We start from the raw sequence: 23,316 nt of genomic DNA, 5'->3' as shown, positions 1-23,316 counted from the left end.
CTGATAATGTCCTTCGGAGCCGGGACCTGCGGTGCTGAACGAGTCAGCCTACTCAAGGGACCCTCCATCTCTAAAAATCCACAATGACAGCCATCAAGCCAGCCATCTTAGAAACCTCCTAAAAGACTTTAAATCAGCCTTGAACCTACCAGTATGCTAAACATGAATTCATATACAGTCGATGACCGAAAATTCACACCCCTGATTTATTGGACATGCTTGAGTATTCGGACTTTTTCACGGAACTGCAACATGCCCCATAGAGCCAATGTATAAGAGCGCCTGAAATTTCAGACGCATCACAACTGACTGCTTCAGACTTTTTTTGCACTCGGCGCCAATACCCAAGCCGCCATATAATGTGTACAATGCAACCTCATTCATTCAAGCCACACGGAAGATCAAGAACTTGATCAAAAAAATTAAAATTCAAGGTAAACGGGAGCCTCTAAAATGACAGGGCTGATACTGCAAGTCTGTACATTGCGCCCGCGTGGTTACAAATTCGTATGGTTCTAGGACGTCATCCACCGCACAAACTTGAACAGTAGTCAAAGTTCACGGAATTCGTCTACACCGAGATTTTCGTCCCGAATAGGGGAAGAGGTAGCAGAGACGTACGTGGGAGGCGTACGGCTTCATGGAGACGGAGAGCGCAGAAGAAAAATGTGCATTTCAAAGCAAGGTAAGCATAGCCATGGCAAAGCACACCGCAACCACGACTTTATATCATAAAACCGTCAACTGGTGTTTTGATGACAGAGAAGATACGATACCTCTCATTATACGCCAGCCACCGGTTACCTCATTATACCACCGGTTACGATACAGATTTTGGCTCTAGTCGCCAGGCCTAATTACGAAGGCCAACGCCAACAGAACACTTGCTTCGGCAGTTTTATGTTCTTATTGTTTCGCCATCTACTCCTTCTCATTCCAGGCCCTTCGTACTGCAGGCGTAGCGCAGTTCCCGCAGCAACAGGTTCGCTTTCATGCCTAGACTTTGCCCCAACCCATGAGTTCACTGGTGACATGCCAGATACAGTACAGCCATCGTACGCCAAGCTTGTGAAAGCAGTTGCCGTCCATCGTCTGTGTACACGACACTTCAGAATGTGCAACTGCTGAACCTTTCCTCCTGCGCATTGGCAATAAGGTAATAATTTTTTCAGTGAAAATGATTTTTCGGACTACCCGATTTTTCAACGTTTTTGCAGTCCCAAGAGAGTCAAAAATCGGTCGTCTACTGTAAGTTACTGTTGATGATTGCTTTGGCTTAATCCCCCCCCCCCTTTTTTTTCATACTCAACAACGAGGTGAGGCAGGCGTGATTCTTAACCATGCAAAACTGCTGTTATACTGCACCTTCGTTAAAGATGCTGTTCTCCAAAAGGTCTTTCTCTGGAGTCTTCTTGTCATCTTCAATGCTGCCTTTCTCATTCTCTTCATCGTCACTCAAGTTACTGCTATCTTGTTCCGGGGAACGATCACAGTCTTCTTCTCCCACCTCTTGCGGCTCCAGCTTTAACTCCTGCTGCTTGTTTACGTAAGCCTGGATCACCTGCATAGCATCCAACACACAGCAAAGTGCCCCCAGTCAACGAAAGCAATAAAGATACACAAACTCATGCCATGTGTCCTAATGTAATATGGCAAAGGTATAAGCTTCACAAACTGTGTCATGCTCAAACCTTACATTATTACTGTCTCAAGTAAACAAGCAGAGCTGAGCACTTACTACAGAGCCATTCAAGCAAATGATCTCAACCCTGTCATAAGTAGCTCATAAGTCACAAGTGTCACAATTAGTTCAGAGTAGAATTTTGAAGTTAAATAGAAAAGGTCCACAAGCTCAACAAGTAACACAAAGCCACAACTTCTCACATTCTGCATTTTTGCATGCATCCATGCATGATAATGCATGCCACTACACTGGACGGCCCCATTCATTTCATTTCTCGGTACAATCCTTCCAGAGCACCGCTATCATTCAGAATTTCTGCATATAAATTCCAACATGCAGAAACAATGGAAGGCAATAATGATCAGCTGTAACTAAAATATGTGAGAGCCTGTGGGTATTCCACTACTAGCATGACTCGCACAATATAATGTGCGGGAAAATGTGTAATTGATCAATTAAGAATATCTACTGCACCTGAATTTTTACTTATTATTTACGAAAATAATTTACCACAGCACCTTTACAAATTTAACAAAGCATTCATTTTACTGCAAAGGCACATCAAAATGCCACTAATGCATAAGTGACTTGCATGTTATGAAGGTCCAAAAAGCAGATGCAAATGTACACCAGAGCATTTCTCTGCAGCAACCTGTGTTACATGCCATTACTGTTGGCACCACTTTGTTGCCCGGTTATTTGCAGTGGTTCGTCTGGCAGCAACTTCTGCCCCCACCCTCCCCCCAGAACCAAACACACCAAACTGGGGGATGTTTTGTGCCAAGAGAGGCAGTACTAAAGAACTCTCAAACCAGTCATTACCTGCACTCTACCTGCAACTGCTAAATATTTTAAAGCTAGATGAAGCATCACATAGCTAAAAACGCTTGGAATGACTATGGTTTATGGATTTATGGGGGTTTAACGTCCCAAAGCGACTCAGGCTATGAGGAACGCCGGAGTGAAGGGTTCCGGAAATTTCGACCACTTGGGGTTCTTTAACGTGCACTGACATCGCACAGTACACGGGCCTCTAGAATTTCACCTCCACCGAAATTCGATTGCCGTGGCCGGGGTCGAACCCGCGTCTATCAGGTCAGCAGCCGAGCGCCACAACCACTGAGCCACCGCGGCAGCTTGCTTGGAATGACTAGTTCACATCTGTGTGGACAGATCTCACATGCCTGTAAAGGCGCGTTTATACTCCGGCGTCCTCGGGGCGCAAGCGAGCGCTGGCAGTGGTCAGTCACATCAGGTCGGCGATGCCACACCAGGCACAAATTTGGCCCTCCTACAGACCGACCGCTCCGACGCGGCTCAGCGGCTGCGCACCAAATGATGCGCAGAACATTCGACACGCCATCTCTCATAGAGATTTGCTAAGCAGCGCCGCCCTGACGAGAGGCGGAACCAGTCTGGGTCTGGCCAGGCCGGCGGCGGCTGGCGCACTCGGCGCGAAATAGAGACATGCTCCAAGTCTCCACCAGTGCGATCAGAGTGCACCGAAGCAGCCGAACGCATCGGCAGTCAAGCGCAGTTGGAGTATAGAGGTTCTCGCTTTGGCAGACATGACATCGCCGTGCCACACACGCTCGTTATGTCGGAGTATAAATGCGCCTTAAGCCAAGAGCAGAAGTTTGTTTCCACTGCTTCATACACACCTAGCCTTCCCATCCACCACTATGACAACTGCCTCCGAGCTTCACAGTTTCCCCACACTACATTTATCCGAAACCTGCCAACAATTTGTGCCTTTATTTCGGACTCTGAAACTGGCTGATGTAAGTCAGGCTAAAAACAAGAGCAGTTTTTCTACATGAAAATTCACTGTCAGCATACAGTGCCCCTAGCAAGCCAGGCAAATTACAATTTAAATCAACCTTCTGTTCGCTAATATTTGAGCATCCATGCAATTTCTGCTCATAAATACACACCTAAAGGCCCAAGATAGGAGACTGCACGTGAACAGTCAAGGAAATATCCTCGACCCTGTGGCTATACAGCACAAGTTGCAAGTGTCACAAGTAGTGCGGAGGTCCACAAGCCCAACAAGCACTGATAATTAAGGATCTGGTTGCACTTGCATCATCCATCCTCTTCTGATACACATTGGTATTTTCTTCAAGCTTTGCCCTAAGCTCCGGGTCATTCTTGGCAGGATCACGCCCGTAGTCTCCGTAGTCGTCCAAGTAAGCCATTGCACTATTCAGCTCATCTCTCTTCCGCCGACGTTGCAGCTCCCGCCCGACACTCGTGAACACCTCCTCAGCTGCAATGCAGTACCATGAAAATGAAGCCAGCACAAAATGTAAAAGAGAACACGAAGTTTTTCAAAGAACACACTAATGTGCAAACAACAAGATCAACCTGATCAGCACAGTGACAGTCACAAGTGACAAAAAATCTGCATTCAAGCTACTTCCCTTTCTCGAAAAAAAAAAATTAATAAAAAGCCAGCGTCTAGAGTGCTGTTTCACAGCATCTTTACAGACTTAAACCTGGCAACCAATGGCATGCCAATTCCGCTTTAAAAAAAAAAAATGACCTTTTAGCAGCAGTGTGCCTCTGTATGATGGGGCTAAGTGATCAGCATGTCCATTTTCAGTTATGGCACTGTACTGCATAAAGGAGAAAAAACTTGTCCTCAGCAGGGCTAACTGCTCAGTGCTTGCAGATTGCCATTGCTGCAAATGAATGACCAACCAATGAGCAGTTTTGTGCGGAATAGTAATCTGCAAGAGAGTTGATGCTTTTCAGTAACTACTCATTATCTGAAAGCATTTAAACAGCGTTATAAATTCTTAAACTGCCCATGCAAAGTCACTGTCATGCGCATGAAACACGCTTATCCTTTCTCTCAAAAGCATTTGTGACATCATCGCAGTTCCATTCAGGAAATTTTCCCCTTTTCATGGAATTGTGGGATACACTAGTATCCCCCCTCGTCCCCTGCACCAGCGGCGACCGTGACTTCCATGTGCGCGCTGGCCACCAGGAATGTGGAGAGAAGGCACCCCTGCGACTCTGCTCATTTCCGCCCCAGCACTGACGTGACGTCACGGCAGCGCGCTGCCTTCTGTGAAAAGGGTTGTATGTCTAAGCTTGACGGCAACGATTTGCTGCTAGGGAGGCAATGTCCGAGGGGATAAAAGGGGGAACTCGCGGCGGGAAACCGACTCTCACTGCCGGACCTGACCTAAGTGCCCCAAGGAACCCTTACGCTGCCCGCCGGCCCCCGAACCCAACGCCGGTCGACGCCAACGACTTGGTGAGCTACTGAACATCTATTTTACGGATAGTACATTCTTCCGCAGTGTGCTTTACCTCGCGTTAGGATAATAAACTATTTCCTAGCGTGCCCTGCCGTTGCCTATTTCATCCGGACGTGCCGTGGCTGCGACTCTGCGCCACAGGTTGGGGAAACGTGTTGCGTACTTGAATAACGCCTATGTGTAGCTGGCACGGAAGTTTGCCTTCCCGGCCGGCTGGACGCAGAGTGACCCCATAGTATAAAGACAGAAAAGCAGGGGGAGACACAGAGCAAGTAGAAGGGAATGTGGTTCCTAAGTTCTAACCTAGGGTACATGGGAGAGATGGGCCGAACGACACACATAACGCCGCACACCCCAGCTGGTACAGGACAATGACAGCGGGAGGTTGGACGTCCTGTGGCAGGTACTAAGTCCATATGACACCCGCAAGAGCAGAGGGCCTCGGGGCCCACTTTCGGTGGTGTATGTGGCAGTTGGCTGGCCACCTCATCTACTGCAGAGACACCAGGCCTAGAAGATACAGAGTTGCTGTGGCCAATCCAGAAAGCACGATCCACCACTCACCGCCACCAACTTCGCCCAGGTAGCAGCAGAGCACAGAGATATCCTAAGCCCAGATGAGACGCTGCAGCTGCAACAGCTCCAGAGAAGGAAATGTGAGTGACGAAGTGCATGTAGAGGTGGTCACAGCTCCTTGAGGTCGGACGGAAGCACTGATAAATGGTATACATTCAGAGGTGTGCAGACGCAACACGGTTGAAACGCCGCCGTGCAAGCAGGGGAAGATTGCTGAGGAACCATTACACAGCAATGGAGCGCAGAGGTGTGCGTGCTCGATGGTAGCTGCATGCCGGGAGAGGTCGAATGGTGACAAAGAGTCGAAAGGAAGAGCACACGATATCCACCGTGCAGCGAGGAAACTGCACGAAGGACAAAGGAATAACCAGTGTAACCTTGCTGTAGTAATATAGGCAGCGACGCGGATAGGGCTGCAGGTACGCAAAGGTCCGTGCGTAGACCGCTGCAGGACGAGTACCGGGCGGGTGACGATGGGAGGTCCACAGGGTACTCATGCATAGCGGTGGCGCGAAGAGCAGGGCGAGCCCACGAAGGCACAAGCAATGGCCGCCATGCAGCGGAGAAGCCGGACGAGCGATGAGGGATCCGCTGCTGAAAATCGGCAGAGTTGCGGTAAGGGTTACGTGCGAACACAGATTCCCCAAAGTTAGCACCATGATGAGGAACCTTCACATCATATAAATCAGGTTTGGTGCAGGAATTCCGAAGAGAGCGCGCAATGTTTCAGGTGTCCACCGTGGAGGCCGCAAAAGTGGCGGGGGCGCCGCCGCCCGCGAGCGTCGAGACAGGCAACTGCATGCCCTCCGAGAAAAACACCGAGTCGAATTAGATGTGCCTTTCTGCAGAAACTTGTCGTCTATTATCTGTCTTAAAAAAGGCAGTAATATAACCCGCCTTCAACGCCGTGCACCACAAGCCCGAACAGGCCGCCAAAATGGAGTGCTTTGCCGCCAAAACTTCTGTGGTCTATAAGGCGTCTTAAATAGGGCTAACACAGAACCAGCTGTCTGCCCGGTGTCCATACCGAGGCCAAAAGCCCGCCAAAATAATATGCCTTTCCCGGCAAAACATCAATTGCCTTTAAGGCGTCTTTGAGAGGGCAGAGATAGGACCAGTCTTCTGAAGCCCTCTTTTAAGCATATTGTTAGGACATATCGAATCCCGACAATAAACCATCTCCTGAAAGCATTTATTTTGATCGAAAATCTATTTTATCCATTTTATTTCTAAAATAAACGTTTTGGAGATCTTGCGTGCTACCTGGGTGGTAGTGCTCCGTTTGCAGGCGCTTGGTACATAAGGTATGGCTACTTGATCCCAGATATTACTGCACTAGAACGGTTCATGCAAAGTCAGCCGTAATGACAGACCGCTCGTTTACAAGCTACAGTAAAATCTCATTGATACGTTCCCAGTTCATACGATTCCCCAGTTCATACGCTCAAAATCGCGGACATTAAAAATGTCCCATAGAGTTGCACCACATTTTTCACGACTAATACGTTCCCGGAAAAACGATTTCCTGTCTACTACGTTTAAAATTTCAACAAACTGTGGTCATATAATACGTTTATTCACCAACCGCACATTTGCAAACATACAAGTGGGCCGGACGAGAGGGCTCGCAACATGTTCTTTGCGGCAGTCACCCGCCGTAGTGGCTTCTCTGCAGTGCCTTGAGGCAATAAGGCGAAGCACCACCACCACCACCAAGAACAAAAAAAAATGAAAACCGCGCTAGCATTCGCAACGGCCGTTTCTGCGGGGACGCGATATGAGGAGGAGAAACGCCGAGGTTTCTTCGCAGTGCATAAGGGAAAGGAGGCGAAGCTTCTACGAAATACAGCGATTTGCTTATTACGAACGGGCCGGGTACGGAAAACACAGCTTAAAAAGCAAAAACACTGCGACACTCAGCCGCCGCGGGCGGTGGCTTTCCCACGGTACATGTGTGCAAAGGGGCGAAGCATCCGAAAATGCCAAGGAGAGATTTTGGTTACTTTCGTCACTGCTGTCGACAGACCGGCTGCATTACGAATTTCCTTCCGCGCTAAGGACAGCGCCACCGCAGACTGCGAACACTGGAATAGGATCTGTTCAGCTCCTGTGCCAAGAAATGCCAATTGACATTTTTATAGAGTGAAATTGTCAATAAATGTCTTTTTACCTTATTCAACAGTTACATTTCTCAAAATCAGACGGTTTGGATTATACATTTTTCTAGATAATACGTTTTTCCCCTCCAGATTCGGCCCCTCCAGATTGAGCGGCTGTGTTATTGCACTCGCATTTGTGAGCGCTTGTGAAAACTTTGTCGTATGACGTCATGGTGGTCCAGAAAGCCTGAACTTCGGAGCTATGGTGCCTACAGACGTCGTACATTCTCATGCTGCCCGCATGTGTTTTACGCACTATGCTTAGTTTCACAAACTTTACGCAGCTTCGTCTGCTTTGTTACTGCTTGGTAATTTGCTGGAATCGATTCATTATGTTTGTTCATGGGATGAAATAGATCGGACCGGACTGGACAAGCCTTTCCAGGCTGCACATCAGGTTTTTCTCCTAGAAAGCCACCTTAATCCACGCGAAGCAAATGTACCCACCCGCCGTTAAATGAAAACATTAAAAAAGAAATGGCTTGCTCTGGTGAGTTGGGCACCGTTTCAGTGATATGCCTTTCTGGTATAATCTCAATCACTTTCCATGAGAAAAGCATCCATTTGCTCCGCGCCTGTAACGAACGAGCACTTGAAATATGCGCATGGCATAACAATAGAATAGAATTCTTTCGTCAAAGAGCCCATTCCTGTGCCTTGTTATCAGGCTTATCATACTATTCACTAGCAACAATTAAAAGTTACTCTGTTGTAAATAATATGAATATTTATCTTTTTCACATTATTATAGCATTTATCAAGCTACACAGCCACAAAATGTAATCTGTCAACATTCCTTCAAGCGATCATATAGTGGCGCACGTGAAAGCGAGGCTTATTTCATTTTAGTTCAGCAACAAATACACAGTTACCATCAGATAAGATGGGAAGTTAATTTCGCTTGTGAATAATTAAGAGCATTTGTTTTTCCCAGCTTTATTATCGCTGCCTTATGCACCGTTTCAGTGATATGCCTTTCTGGTATAATCTCAATCACTTTCCATGAGAAAAGCATCCATTTGCTCCGCGCCTGTAACGAACGAGCACTTGAAATATGCGCATGGCATAACAATAGAATAGAATTCTTTCGTCAAAGAGCCCATTCCTGTGCCTTGTTATCAGGCTTATCATACTATTCACTAGCAACAATTAAAAGTTACTCTGTTGTAAATAATATGAATATTTATCTTTTTCACATTATTATAGCATTTATCAAGCTACACAGCCACAAAATGTAATCTGTCAACATTCCTTCAAGCGATCATATAGTGGCGCACGTGAAAGCGAGGCTTATTTCATTTTAGTTCAGCAACAAATACACAGTTACCATCAGATAAGATGGGAAGTTAATTTCGCTTGTGAATAATTAAGAGCATTTGTTTTTCCCAGCTTTATTATCGCTGCCTTATCACAACACCGCACCTGTGTCAGTTAACCACAAGTCCGATGCCACAGCATCAACACATGAGAAATCTACGCTTTCAGTGTACAGTCGTGCCCGCTTATAACGAACATGAGCGTCACGCGGCGCCCGTTCGTTATATCTTGAAGTTCGTAGTAACTGGACCACAGCTTTAATGACAGTTGCTTGTCAAAACACAAAATTTTTTTCTTTGCGAAAAAGTCCGTGATGGACGTCTGCTTTCGAAGCGCAGATCCTATGAGGGAGGTTTCCAGTTAATTTAAAGCAGAAGCGTGCTCTTCGCTGAGGCCCTTGGCATAGACAAGGTGTCTGTAGTTCTCTATGTAGCCATTGCTACAGGCACGCTTATGGGTGCTGGCTCTGAAGTTTCATCCTCATCTGATTCCTCCGCGTCACTCTCGTCCTGCACTTCAGAAGCGATGCCCTCCTCCGTCCAAACACGATTCCGCGGTGTCGGTGTCGTCATCGACAGAAATAAAATCATTCCAACCAATGTCATGAACCCCCATGTCGGAGTCGACAACGCGCTGCCACAAATCGCCGCCGGGCTGGTCACCTTCCGAAGTATCAGGTTCGGCATCAGACACTGTGTTGACGAAGCCGGCCTTGCAGAAGCAGTTCCGCACACAAGTGGCCGTCACCTCTGCCCACGCCGCTTTCATCATCTTCACCGCTGAATACAAAGAAAATGGGCACGGTGACCTCATCCGCCATCCTGAATTACAACCAGGGCCCGAGATTTGAACAAAGCCAACGAACCGTCCGCACCGCAACACAGAGTGACAAAACCGCGCGGTGGGGTAGACGCGCAACGTGCACAGGCAGCAATCAAGCTAACGATGCAGACGCACAGCGCCAGCGGAGATCTCGACCAATGAGGGGCATCCGTGAGCGTCAGTGCAGCCACCTCTTGGCTCTCACGGAAGGCCTGCTTCACCAAGCGTGGCCTGCGCGATCGGCGCCGGCTGTGACGCGGTTGATCGTGGAGGCCACGCACGGATTTGCAAAAGAGTGAGGAGAGGGGAGCGTGAGTTGCAAGGAGGGCCTGGAGGGCTATCTTGGAAGGCGCATCGGCAGGGAAAGGGTAGCTCACTTGAGAGCGGCACGAAACGGGGCGGGCAGTTTGCCTGCGATGAGGCTTGGGTCGGGGAAACAGAGGAAAAGACAGTTTTTTTTCCTCCATGAGGGGAAACATACTGCGCGCCAGGCACACAAGGGGGTCGGAGGCAGGTTATCTCACGTCGCGGAGCCGGGTTTACGCCGTCCGTTTGCTGTAATCAATCAGCAGGACTTAATGACGTTCGTTATGCGTGTGATTTTGTGCCATTGAAATAATGTGTATTTTGACGGTTGCGCAGGTCTCGTTCATTATAAGCGAAAGTTCGTCTTAAGTGGGGCCGTTATATGTGGGTTCGACTGTAAATGGGTAAAATGCTTCACATGATAAACAAATGAGAAAGATTTCGCATTGTGTGAATGCTTGTCAGCAGAGGCGGCATACTATGATCTCCTCCTCATCTAGCAAGGCTTGGCGACGCTCGCCTGCAGCAAGCACTATTGTTCCTGTGAGATGTAACATGAGCTACAGCTCCACTCTCATGCAGTGTAATCGCCTTGTGCATGTTTTTTCACCGCAACATTAATTGTGCGGGACGCCCACGGGCAGCAAAAGACACGTGCGTATCTCGGCCAAGCTTGCAGCGGCAGCAGGAAGACGCGGCGAGCGGCCCGCCTACCGCTCCAACAGCTGCCACTAGGAGGCTTTCAGTGGCGCCCCTATAGGTGCTGCGCACGGCGTATAAGCACTCAAATACAAGCCAGCAGCGGCATAATGTCCATTGTCCCCCAAGCGCTGAATGTGGTAGTGGCAGTAAATTGTGCCATGCAGATTGTTTCTGTCTGTTGACAGTGGAGGTGTACACATGAACAGAGCAGCCGCACAAAAAAGATTTCGACAGTACAGAAGTACCTGCGACAATGAAATGCCATCAGCAAATTAACATCAACCAATGTAATACATAGGTGCTCAACTCCACAAGCCACAGCTCGTGCACTCAATGCATTCGTCATGATAAGGAACTCAACCAACTTGTGTGAACATGTTGGTTTTTATATTAGAGCATTAATTTGTTCAAAGAGGTGTAATCTGCCACTGGTTTTTGTGCTCTCCACAGCAAGCATTTCCACAAAAAATTTCTCCATAAATCAGTCAAATTTCATTAAGGCAAGACTCAGATGACATAAGTTGCTTGCATTTTCTCTGAACAAAACTAGACGAACATATGTATTTCGTTGGTTGCCCTTTAATCAATCATCATCATCACCATCATCACCAGCCTTACTACACCCACTGCAGAGCAAAGGCCTCTCCCATGTCTCTCCAATTAACCCTGCCCTTTGCCAGCTGCGGCCACCGTATCCCCACAAACTTCTTAATCTCACCCGCCCACCTAACTTTCTGCCGACCACTGCTACACTTGCCTCCTCTTGGAATCAACTCCGTTACCCTTGAGGACTAGCGGTTATCTTGCTTTCACATTAATACCTTGCACTAAAAATGCAATGTGATCAAAATTACGCTTTACAGATTCCTTAAAATTAGGCACTGAGAGGTATACAAAATCCACATTCGCACAAAGTTATGCAGCCAAGGGGACACAAAGCGAGACAGTAACTGTCACTGTCAGGCACTAAATTAACTAAAGCCGATAAACTTTTTAGTGACTGCAGTAAGCAGGCATGTTTACACTGAAGACTAAGAGGCAGTAGTATACGTGCACAACTCCATTTGGTAGAATTATCTCAGCCAATGTGTGTTGCAAGATATTTTCATTAAATTTTCAGCTCAATCCACGCAATTGTGCATCCAAGGCGGTGACGACTGTTTCGAAACTAGGCACGTGCAAATAGCGGTTTTTTGGTTCTAAGCGAATATTTTGAATACTTCAGGCACACAATTGCACAATTTTTTGAACACACAAGACCACTACCTGAAAAAAAGAGAGAATGCATTGAACTTCATCACACCCACTGAAGCTGTGTCGACATCCTGCAAAACGGCCCACCGGAAATTCAGGGGTTGAGACACCAAACTTTCGGTTGGCGTGTTCTTTATTTCAAAAGTTGCGTATTTCCCCAGAACGCGTGATACACACTGCGCAATTCATATGAGTGCAGTAAATAATTTTTTATCGCATTATTTATACTGAGCGATTTCGGTTTCGGTTTCTGAGCGCCGGGGTGTGCTGCGACGTCACTGTCAGGGAAGAGCAGCAACCCTGGTCAGATGGGCCCCAAAAATTGTGACGCACGTATTTCTGCGTCGTCTGCTCCCGTACACGTGCTGCGCATAGCAGCGCCATTCGAAATCATGTGCCCGCGAACTTGCCAGGTACTGCGATATGCTAAGAAAAGCCAAGCGAGTGAGGCACGACACTGAGCCCTGAAACCAAGCGGCTCACTTCGGCCGATCTTAGTCGCCATACTGCGTACGCCAACGCGGTTTCAGCGTTCCATTTCGCTTTGCCACTCCGACACCGATGCTCGCCGGACATCTGTGTCGGTGGCCCGTAGCTGACCCTGGTCACATTACAGCGACCCGATGCCTCACTTTTCCTACCAACCAATACCCGTCTCTGTCTTCACTTCGCGCCGCCCGTGCAGCCGCGCTGTGAGACTGCTAAGGGTCCCGTGGCTGCTGATCACAATATCTGCTGCTTGTTTAGCAAACGTACAGTCCATGTATTCGCTAAATGAATGCTTCCAGACAATTGTACAGAATTCAGCATTTACCGCACGGGTACATAACTCCTCCAGGAATGCGCCCATGATGACGACTGCATCTCGGCGCTACTTCTTTTGTTTACATATCTGCATCTGTATACAGGCAGCAATTGTGCATTAGTTCGGCAGGAATTGCAAGCTACGTTCCACTTAGGCTAAGCAAGCTCATCTCTTTTGCGCTGGTTGCGGGTTTACCTGTTTGCGCAGTGCGATAACTTTGCAAGAATCGCCGAAAAATGCGAGCACCAGCCTGGGGAATACTTCATAGCCATGTTGTTGACAATGTGTAGGACCGGCATGTCAGACTCGTTGTAACTGCTTTTTGCTTTTTCCAATGTGTTCAGTAATTGAATTTAAATTGGTTTATCTAGAGGTATGTTCGCCACTCATTTGAGATAAACAAAATGATTTAATTTGTTGCCTTCAAGAGACGCTGACGTCTGTATACCTGCCGCCGCGAGCGTCTGCAGCATTGGTCGACACATGGGTCACACCGCCTAGCAGCAGCGCTTCCCGCTTGAAGTATTTGCGTCCTAAGATGTAAACCATCCTCTATTTAAGGTCACTTTTGTCAAAAGTACGATCGATGACCATATGTATCCACTAAAACTTGTGAACTCGCTCTCCACAATCGCCGATGTTGCACATACGAACCCGGCGGACTCGCTAGGCCTATATTCGTATTGCAGGTGAGCCAAAGAGTGAACATATGAAATGTAGTCGCTCGCTTCGCTTATTCGTATTATGGAGAAGGTGCAAACAAGAGAGCCATCGTCTCATAGACGTGAAGGGTTCGCTTGGCCACCGATATAAGGTGTCGGCTGGTGCATCAGCAATGGCATATATGCCGATCAGCACACCGACCACTGAGTCGCCCAAGCAGCGCCTCGCCGATGTCGCGCGTCGCCGTTCACGTCATGTTACTGTGCTGTGATGTTACTGCTGTTCACTGATATCGTTCCCAGGGCTCTACGTCACCACCTATAGCGCTAGCAATGGGCCTCCATTGTAAGAAAGAGCACTTCGGGACTCTTTGCAGCTCAATTAAAATATATTTTAAGCGTTTGTTGCATCCAATACTTTGCCGTGCGTGACCTTACATACAAAGAAAGCCCATAACAAGCTTACTATAGCCTCAAAATTTGATGTCCCAACCCCTTTATGGCAATGACTCCATAAACACCTTCATTAGAGGGAGACAAGTTTCATGGCAGCGCTCCCCCCACCCTCACTCTCCCACGCACTCCCCCCAGATCACAAATGGTTATAAAACATTTGTTTAGATATGATGGTATTGCAACATGCACAAAATATTATTGAGCAGTAGATTTTTGTGGTATCGTCAGAAATCCTGCACGGCCATAACCCTGCACTTTAAACAATGGCCAAACAGGTCCAACAGAGGAAAGGTATGAAGGAAACTTGGCACCCCCATTAAATGATTAGGTGGGGCAGTCGCTTCCTCCCACCCTTGTGCACACGCCTGTGCCTCCTAGGTGCACACTATGTGTGCCCAGTGCCACCCCACATCAGGCATCAGAGAGGGGCCCCGGTCACAATGTGCGTCGTGCTAGCTTCCTCTAGTGCTTGCGCCGTCGTGCTTGATTCGCGAATTTCAAGTGGCAAAGGGCGGCTGCGGCATCTGCGGTCTGCTCAAACTCGTTCCGCGGAAATAATGAGAACCACACATGCTCTAATTACATAAATTTGGCATAGCGCAATCCACGGATGCTACGGCGATCCGATTTCGCAGGGAACCACTGCGCACGAGCCGATCACCCTGAGAACGCCACAAGATGCCAGGCATCGGCCAGCTGCTTACACCTGCCCCGTCGGGACCGATCAGCGTGTGCACACTAGCGTCGCACGGAAGTTGATCGCACTACACTAAATCTCTCTGTTGACGCACGCCGCAATACCGCGTACGGCACATGCGCACCGGGGGTAGAGCGACCGCAGGCACCTGGCAGGTGCAGATCTTGGCACTGCACTTCAGCCTGCTCGCGTCTGTTGCTGCGAGCATGCGCAGACCGGCTCCGGCATACGCACGGGAGTGCAGGCAGTCGAAGGCTTGGTTGCACGCCTGCCACATTGCGATCTCAGAGTACGAAGCAAAGGTTATGGAAACGTTATTCACAAGGAACGAATACCTTGAGATTTCGAATACCAAACATTCGGTTTGATTCCAATATCAAATACTTTACTATTCGATCGAATATTCAAAATTATCATATATTCGCGCAGGCCTACTTGAAACTCCTCCTGGCGGGGCGTGGTCTTTTGCCTCCAAAGGTGTAAAGCGACCGGTGTAGTTGATGTTTCCCTTTCACTTTAGGCCATCGAAATGGAAGGCACACCTGAAGCAACAGCTCTGTCACACTACGGAGGAGTTTCACTGACTGCCACCGCCCTGCATGCGTAATTATGTGAAATCAGTGGAAACTTTGGGGATGAATATCTTGGAACACATGTGCTATAGAAAAATTCTACCAAACTGTGCACTAGTCTAGAAATGCAACCGCCTCTATGTTTCCATTATAAACATCAATGCTAGTGACAGCGGTTAAAAAGTTAATATATTTTAGTTAATTAGGAGCCTGACTATGACCACTTTAGATGGCCTATAACTTAAGTGCAGAGGTGGGTTTCACATACCACTCAGTGCCTAATTTCAAGAAACCTGGAAAGCTTAATTTTTATCACCCTGTGTATGGCAGACTATGCTTAAAAATCTGCTCAAAAAAGAGGCAGCTTGGCAAAGCAAACAGCCATTCAAAGGGCAGTAAAAAACGGCAAGAGAAAAATCAAGTGTAAAAAGGACAATAAAAACAGGAAGCAGCTATGCACAGAAAAGTCACAAATATCCCCTTCAGGTACTGTGTGCCCTTTTGTACACACAACCTGAACGCTCTAAATTCCCTGTAGCAAGGAGCCATGTGCACAAATTTGGACATTATAAAGAAGTGCCGGAACACGCAAAATCTTCCTTAGAACCATTTGATGCCAGTCATGCAAAGTGGTTGCAAAAAAATTGTCTCTAGGATGGACACCTTTGTGTTTTAGGGTAGCTGTGGTACGGCCCTGGTCAGCATGGATTTTTCCATTGGCTGTTTTGCAAGGATGAGTGCTTTAAAATGTACAAAATGTGCTGATTTGTCTGCTTAAGTTCTTATGACAGGTTATGAGCCAAAGCAGTACCACTGAGACCCAAAAACTAGTGTTGAGTCATGGTATGGAGATACAACGTCTCAACAGAAATTATGTCATTAAGCATCTGGGAGAATAAGAATTTTTTCTGTACGACCTTGGCATGCCCCTCAATAAAATCTGAAAAATTTATCATTTTACTCCTTTCGGATATTAATTTGCACCAGAACGGGATAGTATAAACACACTTACACTAAGCATTCATAACATAGCCCAAAGAGGCGTAGAGCTCGGGGACCCATATTAAAAAAAAATGGTTAAGCACTTCAAGTAAGCATCTGGTAGAGTAGATGCAAATTTTGCATTCCAAAGACATTAATCAGCACAGACTAAAGGTAAATCACTGAAAGCATCAAGTATATAAGCTATAATGAAAGTAAGAACTTGATGTACGGGCAGCCCCTAGCCCTTATTTACTCTCAGTTCCGACTTGGGCTACCTTACCAATGGTTTCAGTCTCCTTTCTGTCAAGCCCCAAGTCCTCTTGCTCATTTGCTCGCTTCACCAGATTGCGAATATCAGTAAAATCTGGAAAGATTCTGTTGTTGACCAGCCTCTCCACTTCAGCATTGATTGCAGGGTAGATTGTTCCTAAAGGACAAAAAAATGGCAGGGTTTTAAAGTAGTTAAACCATGTAGGTCGAGTGAAAGCACTTGAGGCAACGCCTCCTCAGAGGCAACCACATGCAAGATCTTATCGTCAGCCACTATCGGCAGCTGCGTGCGGGAAGGGGAGGGTGCTGGTTCAGTGCGCTGATGAAGCAGCTGCGCAAGGCCTCCGACGCTGGCGCTCCATCAAAGGTGGAGGCCTTACACACACGTTGGATTTTTCACTTTCAGCTTTGCTAGAAAAGCAAGGAAAAGCAAGACACCTTAACTAGAGGCATCTTCACTCACACCACTGGTATGCAGCCCATTGTGAACATTTTCCAGTGCTGCAGGAGTAGAAGCATAAGTGTATGAAAAAACTGAAAAACTGAAGGAAAAAAAAAATTCTTTTTTTTCACTGCCTGAATGAATAAAAAGAAAGTCAAAATTTCCAACTGCAGTTTGCTATACAGTATCAGCTCACTACAGACTAAAAGCTGGTTTAAAGGAGCTATTTAGGAGTCTGTTAAGCATCTGGAGCAGTCCACATAGTGGCAAGATCTTTGTAGCAACCATTTGCTGACATGAGTTGCATGTCGGCTACTCCAGGTTCCACCTTTATCTGCGTCATGAGAATGAAACTGGTTGCAGTTCAGTAACATGTGCATGAAGCTGCACAACAGGCTTGTGGGAGAGCGCATGCAAAAGCTTGCGTACATGCACTCAAACCTCAACATGGGAAAAGGTGCATGAACAAGTGTTTCCCTACCCAGCATGTGATGAGTCACACTAACGCAATCCTTTGCATCGATTGTGCAATATGCAATACGTTACTATCTTTTCCTGGAAAGCCTTTGCAGCACCTTTGTTCTGGTGCAAGAATATAACTCTTAATTTATTTCTAAGTTACAAGATAAATGTGCTTAATGAAACTGTGCAGTCTCACTTTTTCCCAAAGTTTCATAGTTTTCTAAAAAATCAAGAAAAAACGTCTTTTTTCCTACATTTCAAAATTTCCTGAAATTTTACATCTCTATCAGCAGGAGAAGAGTCACAGCAAAATGCCAATAGATTCTCAAGTGCAACGTTCTTGTCCTATACAGCAGACTCCTGTTAAGACAAACTGAGTAGGGACAAATTCTCAGATATGATTAAATATGTAAGAACATTTGGCTGGTTTCCCACACATTCAATGTAGAAAAAAAAAATCTATCTGAGACGACCTGTTCTGTGTGGCCATTGGTTAACACGAGCTTTTGTTGCTACCACGAACCTAACGGCTCTGTATGATGTTACAGACTTTTTTTTTTAACATTGTGCATACCACCACCACTACCACTTACTGTGTACCATGTGCCACCACTGCACATGCTCTGACTACCCTGAAGGTGTCAGATGGTGCCAAGTGTTGGCCAGCAGTAGGCATACTTGCCACGTCAAGACCATCTGTGCATGTAGAGTAGCAGCACATGGTTCCGGTGAGGGTACACGCTATGCTAAAGGTCTCTACTATTTGTGCAGCGTCTGCACGTCGCGCTCGAGGCAAGCAGGGAAGAAAAAATAAATAGAACATACTCAACTGACACTGTAAACTTTTCAAAATTGATTTGAACTGGAATGAAACGCCCACATGACCACCTAACTTTTCAATGGGAAGCCTACAGTAAATTTTTTTTAGGATATAGTAACGTCGAAAAAAAACCCAGAGCTGCCTTATATATAATATGAAAGCAAGAGAAAAAAAAATCTGACGATGGAGTCTGTCTGTGCAGGTGGCACAAGCTTATACATAAAAACGAGAGATTCAAGCCCAGTGCATCACATACACAGTCGACAAGCCCAAAAGTCTGAATTAATCCCTTCCCTTATACGGTGCGGTTCAGGTGTCTGCCAATATGTGAGACAGATACTGCGCTATCTCCTTTCCCAACAGCCAATTCAATTCAATTCAAACCTACAAGGCACTTGTGCCATCAAGTTCTACGAAAGGCCATTGCAAAATCATAGCAATAATGACCACAGTATTTGTGAAGCATCTGAACCTTACTGGGCACCCGTTCACCACATTTGAGTGCTCACTTAAATGACCACGTGGGACATGGCTTAAATGCATCATGCCAGGATCATGCGACTCCAAAAGGCTGACTGGCTGCGCAACCCACAGGGATAAAATTCTCACCAAAAAGAAACATCACGTAATAGCTTTGAGCAGCCAGTCATTGCTCTCGCAAACAATACAAGAGCATGGCAGAGGTGCCAGTAACACCTACCATTGTAGAAGTCATAAAGACAAGCTGCACACTTCAAGCTGTGCATTAATGACACTAATGGACAGCCTCCAGTCTGTGTGTTAATAATTTTTCTTATGCCATTTTATGATTGATTACATTCAAAACGACTTGAAAGAAAGCTATCTGGATGCATTAACAACCCTAAGTACTAGCCTTGATACAAATCATTCAGCCTTCCCTTCGCCAGCCCAGAGGTGAAGTGCATGGGCATGAGAACTGCAAGGTAACAATGGCATACAGATAGGTCAGCTTCAGCTGCTTTTAGCACTAGCAGGTATAACCTACCTGTGAAATGGAACTTTTTGTATTGCTCACATCCTGTGTTCGGGTGCCTGCCTTCCAGTTTGCATAATTTCCGCCAAACGTTCCAGGCCCTCTTTGTTAATCGGTCTTCCTGGATGTAAGCACTATCCTCATCATCCTCATTAAAATCCACCTCCTCTTCACGAAGTTGCCTAATGCTCCGGCATAACTCCTGCAGGGATGAAAAAAGAAATGCTATGATTGGCAACACATAGACACAGAGAGGGCACAACCCCTGTAACGATTCAAATAACAAGCTCAAAAGACTGAAGGAAAACATGAATATTCCAACAGACAGGCTAAGAATGTTGAGGAAAAGGTGGTAAAACAGGATGAAGACGAAGTGACATGGCAACCTTAGTAGGATAAACGGTTCATCTGGCTCTACAGCAGTTCTTATTCATCTGAACATTAATGCTGCACACTCAACAATAAAAGCGAGTCACCAGCAAGAAAAGGTAAGTGAACTGCGCAAGGAAATGTTCAAGAAAATGTTAACTCCCTATGAACAGTATCTATTTAAAAACCTATCTGGAGGCTAAAAGAGGGACAGCATAAGAGAACCATTTCCAGGAATTGTTGAGAAGAAAATATTGATAGCTGGTGTTCTAGGCAACCCCAAGCTTTGCACGCACTTTTTTAGAAACAAGTCCACTGGCACAGTGGTGATCATTCCTTGCACACCGAATTGGAGTACGATGTCTTTCAGTAGGAATTTCTTAGACAGTTCTCAATTTCTAACACTCTAAATAAAAGTGAAATTGGCCTTCAAGTACATCACCATGGTGTCTACCAAATTCTTATTTTCAAATTCCCTGACTTTTCCAGGTTTTCCCTGACCATTTCCATAAAATTCCCTGACCCACGTCCTGGAAAATAATTTAGACCACTGCTATAAAAACGCAATATATTGCACAGGTAGGCATTGCACTCAAAGCAAAATATTTTATTCAGGTACATAAAACCACTTATCCACTATTGAAGAAGGTAAAATATCATTGACTAGTTGTTTCAGGCATGTTTCAGGGAGATAATTTCTTCCTCAAGACGAGAAGCCTGCAACTGTGCATCGCTGATGAGCTTTTGCTTCTTGTGTTGAAGCTCCTTGACAAGAGCAGCCACTCTCTTCTTCTTCCTTTCAGCATCTGATGCATCCAATCTCTCTTGCCTCTTTCTTTGCAACTCCTCCTTCCATCGGGCGTTGGCACCGCGAACCATTTGCATCATTGTGTTTGTAACATCAATTTTGGCAACCCCTCCAACAGCTGAAACTGCATCATACACCACTCTCTGTGCAATCAGCGACTCTTCTTTGAGGTTTTCGACAAGGCATTCTTTGTTTACAGAAAATCCTCGTTCCACAGCTGCATTGCCATGAGACATGCAAAGAATTAGCTTGACGAACAAAAATAGCTCATTATGGTCCCGTGAACACAACTCAAACCAGAGCGCATCCAGCCTCTGTTCCTTTCTGTCAAAGCTCCTCAATGCCACCTGTACCGAGCTCAATGAGCATACCTCGACATAGGAACGGTGGGTACGCTCAGCTTCCAAGCCAGTCATCCACTGGTGCTCCGTTAGCACCTCCAGTGCCATGCACAGTTTTTTAGCACCAGCCTCTGGGGACAACGCACTAGCAGGGTCCAAGCAGCTTGCACCTCTGGTCAACTTGTATTGCAAAGGTGACCTTTCCATCACCTTTTGTGAACACCTCTTCACGAAGAAAATAGTCTTTTTTGAAGCTGAGCACAGTCAGTTGCGACGGTTTTGGGATCTTGCGGAACTCATTTTTCGCAGCAAACCCAATGTCGAATGCAGCAGCAGAAACCATGTTATCTGGGTTCTCCAAGTCAATCCTAAGCAGCTTGGAGGACGTGTTGGTAGCTTGGAGGATCTCTTTTCGGATGATTCTACCAAGCAATGACCGTAACAGGCGATCCAGAGCAGGAGCAACGAACGGCAGCATGGGCTTGTCCGTCTGAAATTCAGCCAGAAATGGCTCGAGTTCTTCAGCAATTGACAGCATAAAAGCCAATTTCACAGGCAGCATCCTGTCACCTACTGCCTTTTCAACAGTGCTGAAGCTAGCGCATGCTGGCGACTTTTTTGCTTCCTTGGAGCATTCCACATATTTCAGTAAGTTCGGAATAATGTCAAGCGCTCTCGAGATCACCTTCCTATTCTCGAGCCACCTTACTGGGCAAAACTTCAACGGGAACACAACACTGCCCGTGTAGCGAGTGTAGTCTGCGCGACGTGCTGGCGCACACTTGAAGAGATTATAGCTCCCACGAAGAAATGCTACCAGATCCCAGTGCGTCGCAGAGTGGCCTGTTTTAAATGCGCCATTGACAATGTGGAGTCCACAGCTCCCAATGTCCAGGATCTGGTGACTGTTGTCAGCTTCTCTAAGTTCTTCCTTGAGGGACCTCAAAAACTTTAAGTTGACGTTTGGCCCGTCCATCGACACTTGTAAAATCTTCATTTGCTTAATGCCTTCTGTGGCTTTCCTAAAAGCAACACTCAAGTCTTCTGCGCAGGTGTGCCCCAAGAAACGCGAAGTTAGGTAGCGCGTTTTCACTGTGGCATAAGTTTGGTCCCAGTACCTGATCAGTACATCCATCTGTTCTTTCTGAGTGACTTTGTTGAGCGACTCATTAAACGCAATCACCAGATAAGGAACGCTAGACAGGCTTGACAGCAACTTCTCTTGAAAGTATGGTCCAATACCATGACAAATGGTGTATCCCACTTTGTCTTTTCCAAGTTGCATTTTGGTAGCGATCTCACAAGTGGGGAACATCAAAGGAAAGAGCGAGGCAGAGGCTGCCGCTGATCGAAAAGATCCATGGGTCATTATAGTGTTCAAGCACCACATGATCTCGGCCTTTGTAACTTCGTTCTTCAATTGGAAGCTACGCACTGACGTCATCAGAGAAGGGCTAAGTGCTTCTGTGGCGGTAGTTGGAAGCATCGCCGCAGCACTACGACCACTATTGCAACCTCCGAACGAAATGCCCGCTGGTACCGCGGAAGGCGAGCCCGCATTTGTCGCAGTCTCGAAAAATGAGACGACTCGGGTCTGGGAAACGCTTTGCAGAGATTTCATAGCAGCTTGATGCTTCTTACTCTCAACATGACTAGTAATCGCCCTCTTACCCATGTTGCTCAGGGAGAACTTCTTGCAGCACATGGTGCAGCGAGCACTATTTGGGTCATTTGACACGGGTCTAATCCATGTTGCATGTGCGGAGATTTCCGGGTTTGTCCAATCAAGGTTGAAGGAGCATTTCTTCGACAGTGACATGAGCACTTCCACAAATATCTTCAGTTCAGGAGCACAACACAAAGGAAATTTCAACCTGAAGACCGAAATGCACGCGGTAGAGACAGGTGCGCGTGACTAGTTGTGATCACGGGGAGACGCGAAAACTAACGAACGAATGGAGTGCTATTTGCGCTATACACGCGCCTCTGGAAGTATAGATGAACAACGGCTGTACGATTCTGAGCTAGTTCTGCGTTACGAGTGGTAGCGCGCACCACCTTGTATCAGTGACACGTACCTGCAAGCGCTCGCGGCGGATCGCGGAGGCCACGGCGTACGTATCATGCGCCGCGGCCGCCATTCACTGTACTCAAATCCGCGCCTGACAGCGACTGCCGCTACTGGTACGAGCGCGCCAGCATATGTTATTTTCCCTGACTCTGCAATCTTTTTAGTAATATCCCTGACAATTCCCCGACTTTTCCCGGCGTCTTAAAAATCCCTGACAATTCCCGGTATTCCCGGTCGGTAGACACCCTGATCACGTCTCCTAGTAGACTATTCTTCAAGACATCAGCCGTCATTATCAAGTACACTCCTTCTACTGAAAAACTGCTAAAGGGATAATGAGGACAAGTTTAACGGTCTGTATGGACAGATTTGTGCAGTGCAGAGTTAAAGACACACCTGTCCCTGAAAAGACAGCTTTATAGACTAGAAAAGGTCAAAAAATGAAATACATGTGCCACCACCATTGACCGT

The 23,316-nt window shown here is 46.7% G+C and overlaps 1 protein-coding gene and 1 pseudogene across 3 annotated transcripts in view; both read right to left on the bottom strand.

Moving 5' to 3' along the window:
- Positions 1-23,316, bottom strand: part of LOC144115821 (uncharacterized) — a 115,616-nt gene that overhangs the window by 26,927 nt on the left and 65,373 nt on the right. For all 3 annotated transcript variants that reach the window (XM_077650321.1, XM_077650322.1, XM_077650323.1), the window contains 4 exons: positions 19,269-19,458; positions 16,549-16,695; positions 3,769-3,953; positions 1,366-1,561 (listed from right to left, as the gene is read on the bottom strand). In XM_077650321.1, the coding sequence (XP_077506447.1) occupies positions 1,366-1,561; positions 3,769-3,953; positions 16,549-16,695; positions 19,269-19,458 (718 nt within the window). The remainder of the gene's footprint in view (positions 1-1,365; positions 1,562-3,768; positions 3,954-16,548; positions 16,696-19,268; positions 19,459-23,316) is intronic.
- On the bottom strand, positions 20,218-22,906 carry LOC144115820 (uncharacterized; annotated as a pseudogene).

Source organism: Amblyomma americanum, chromosome 1 (assembly GCF_052857255.1).
Source record: "Amblyomma americanum isolate KBUSLIRL-KWMA chromosome 1, ASM5285725v1, whole genome shotgun sequence".
NCBI lineage: Eukaryota > Metazoa > Arthropoda > Arachnida > Ixodida > Ixodidae > Amblyomma > Amblyomma americanum.
The sequence above is the reverse complement of the archived record's forward strand: the minus strand, read 5'-3'. Positions and strand labels throughout refer to the sequence as shown.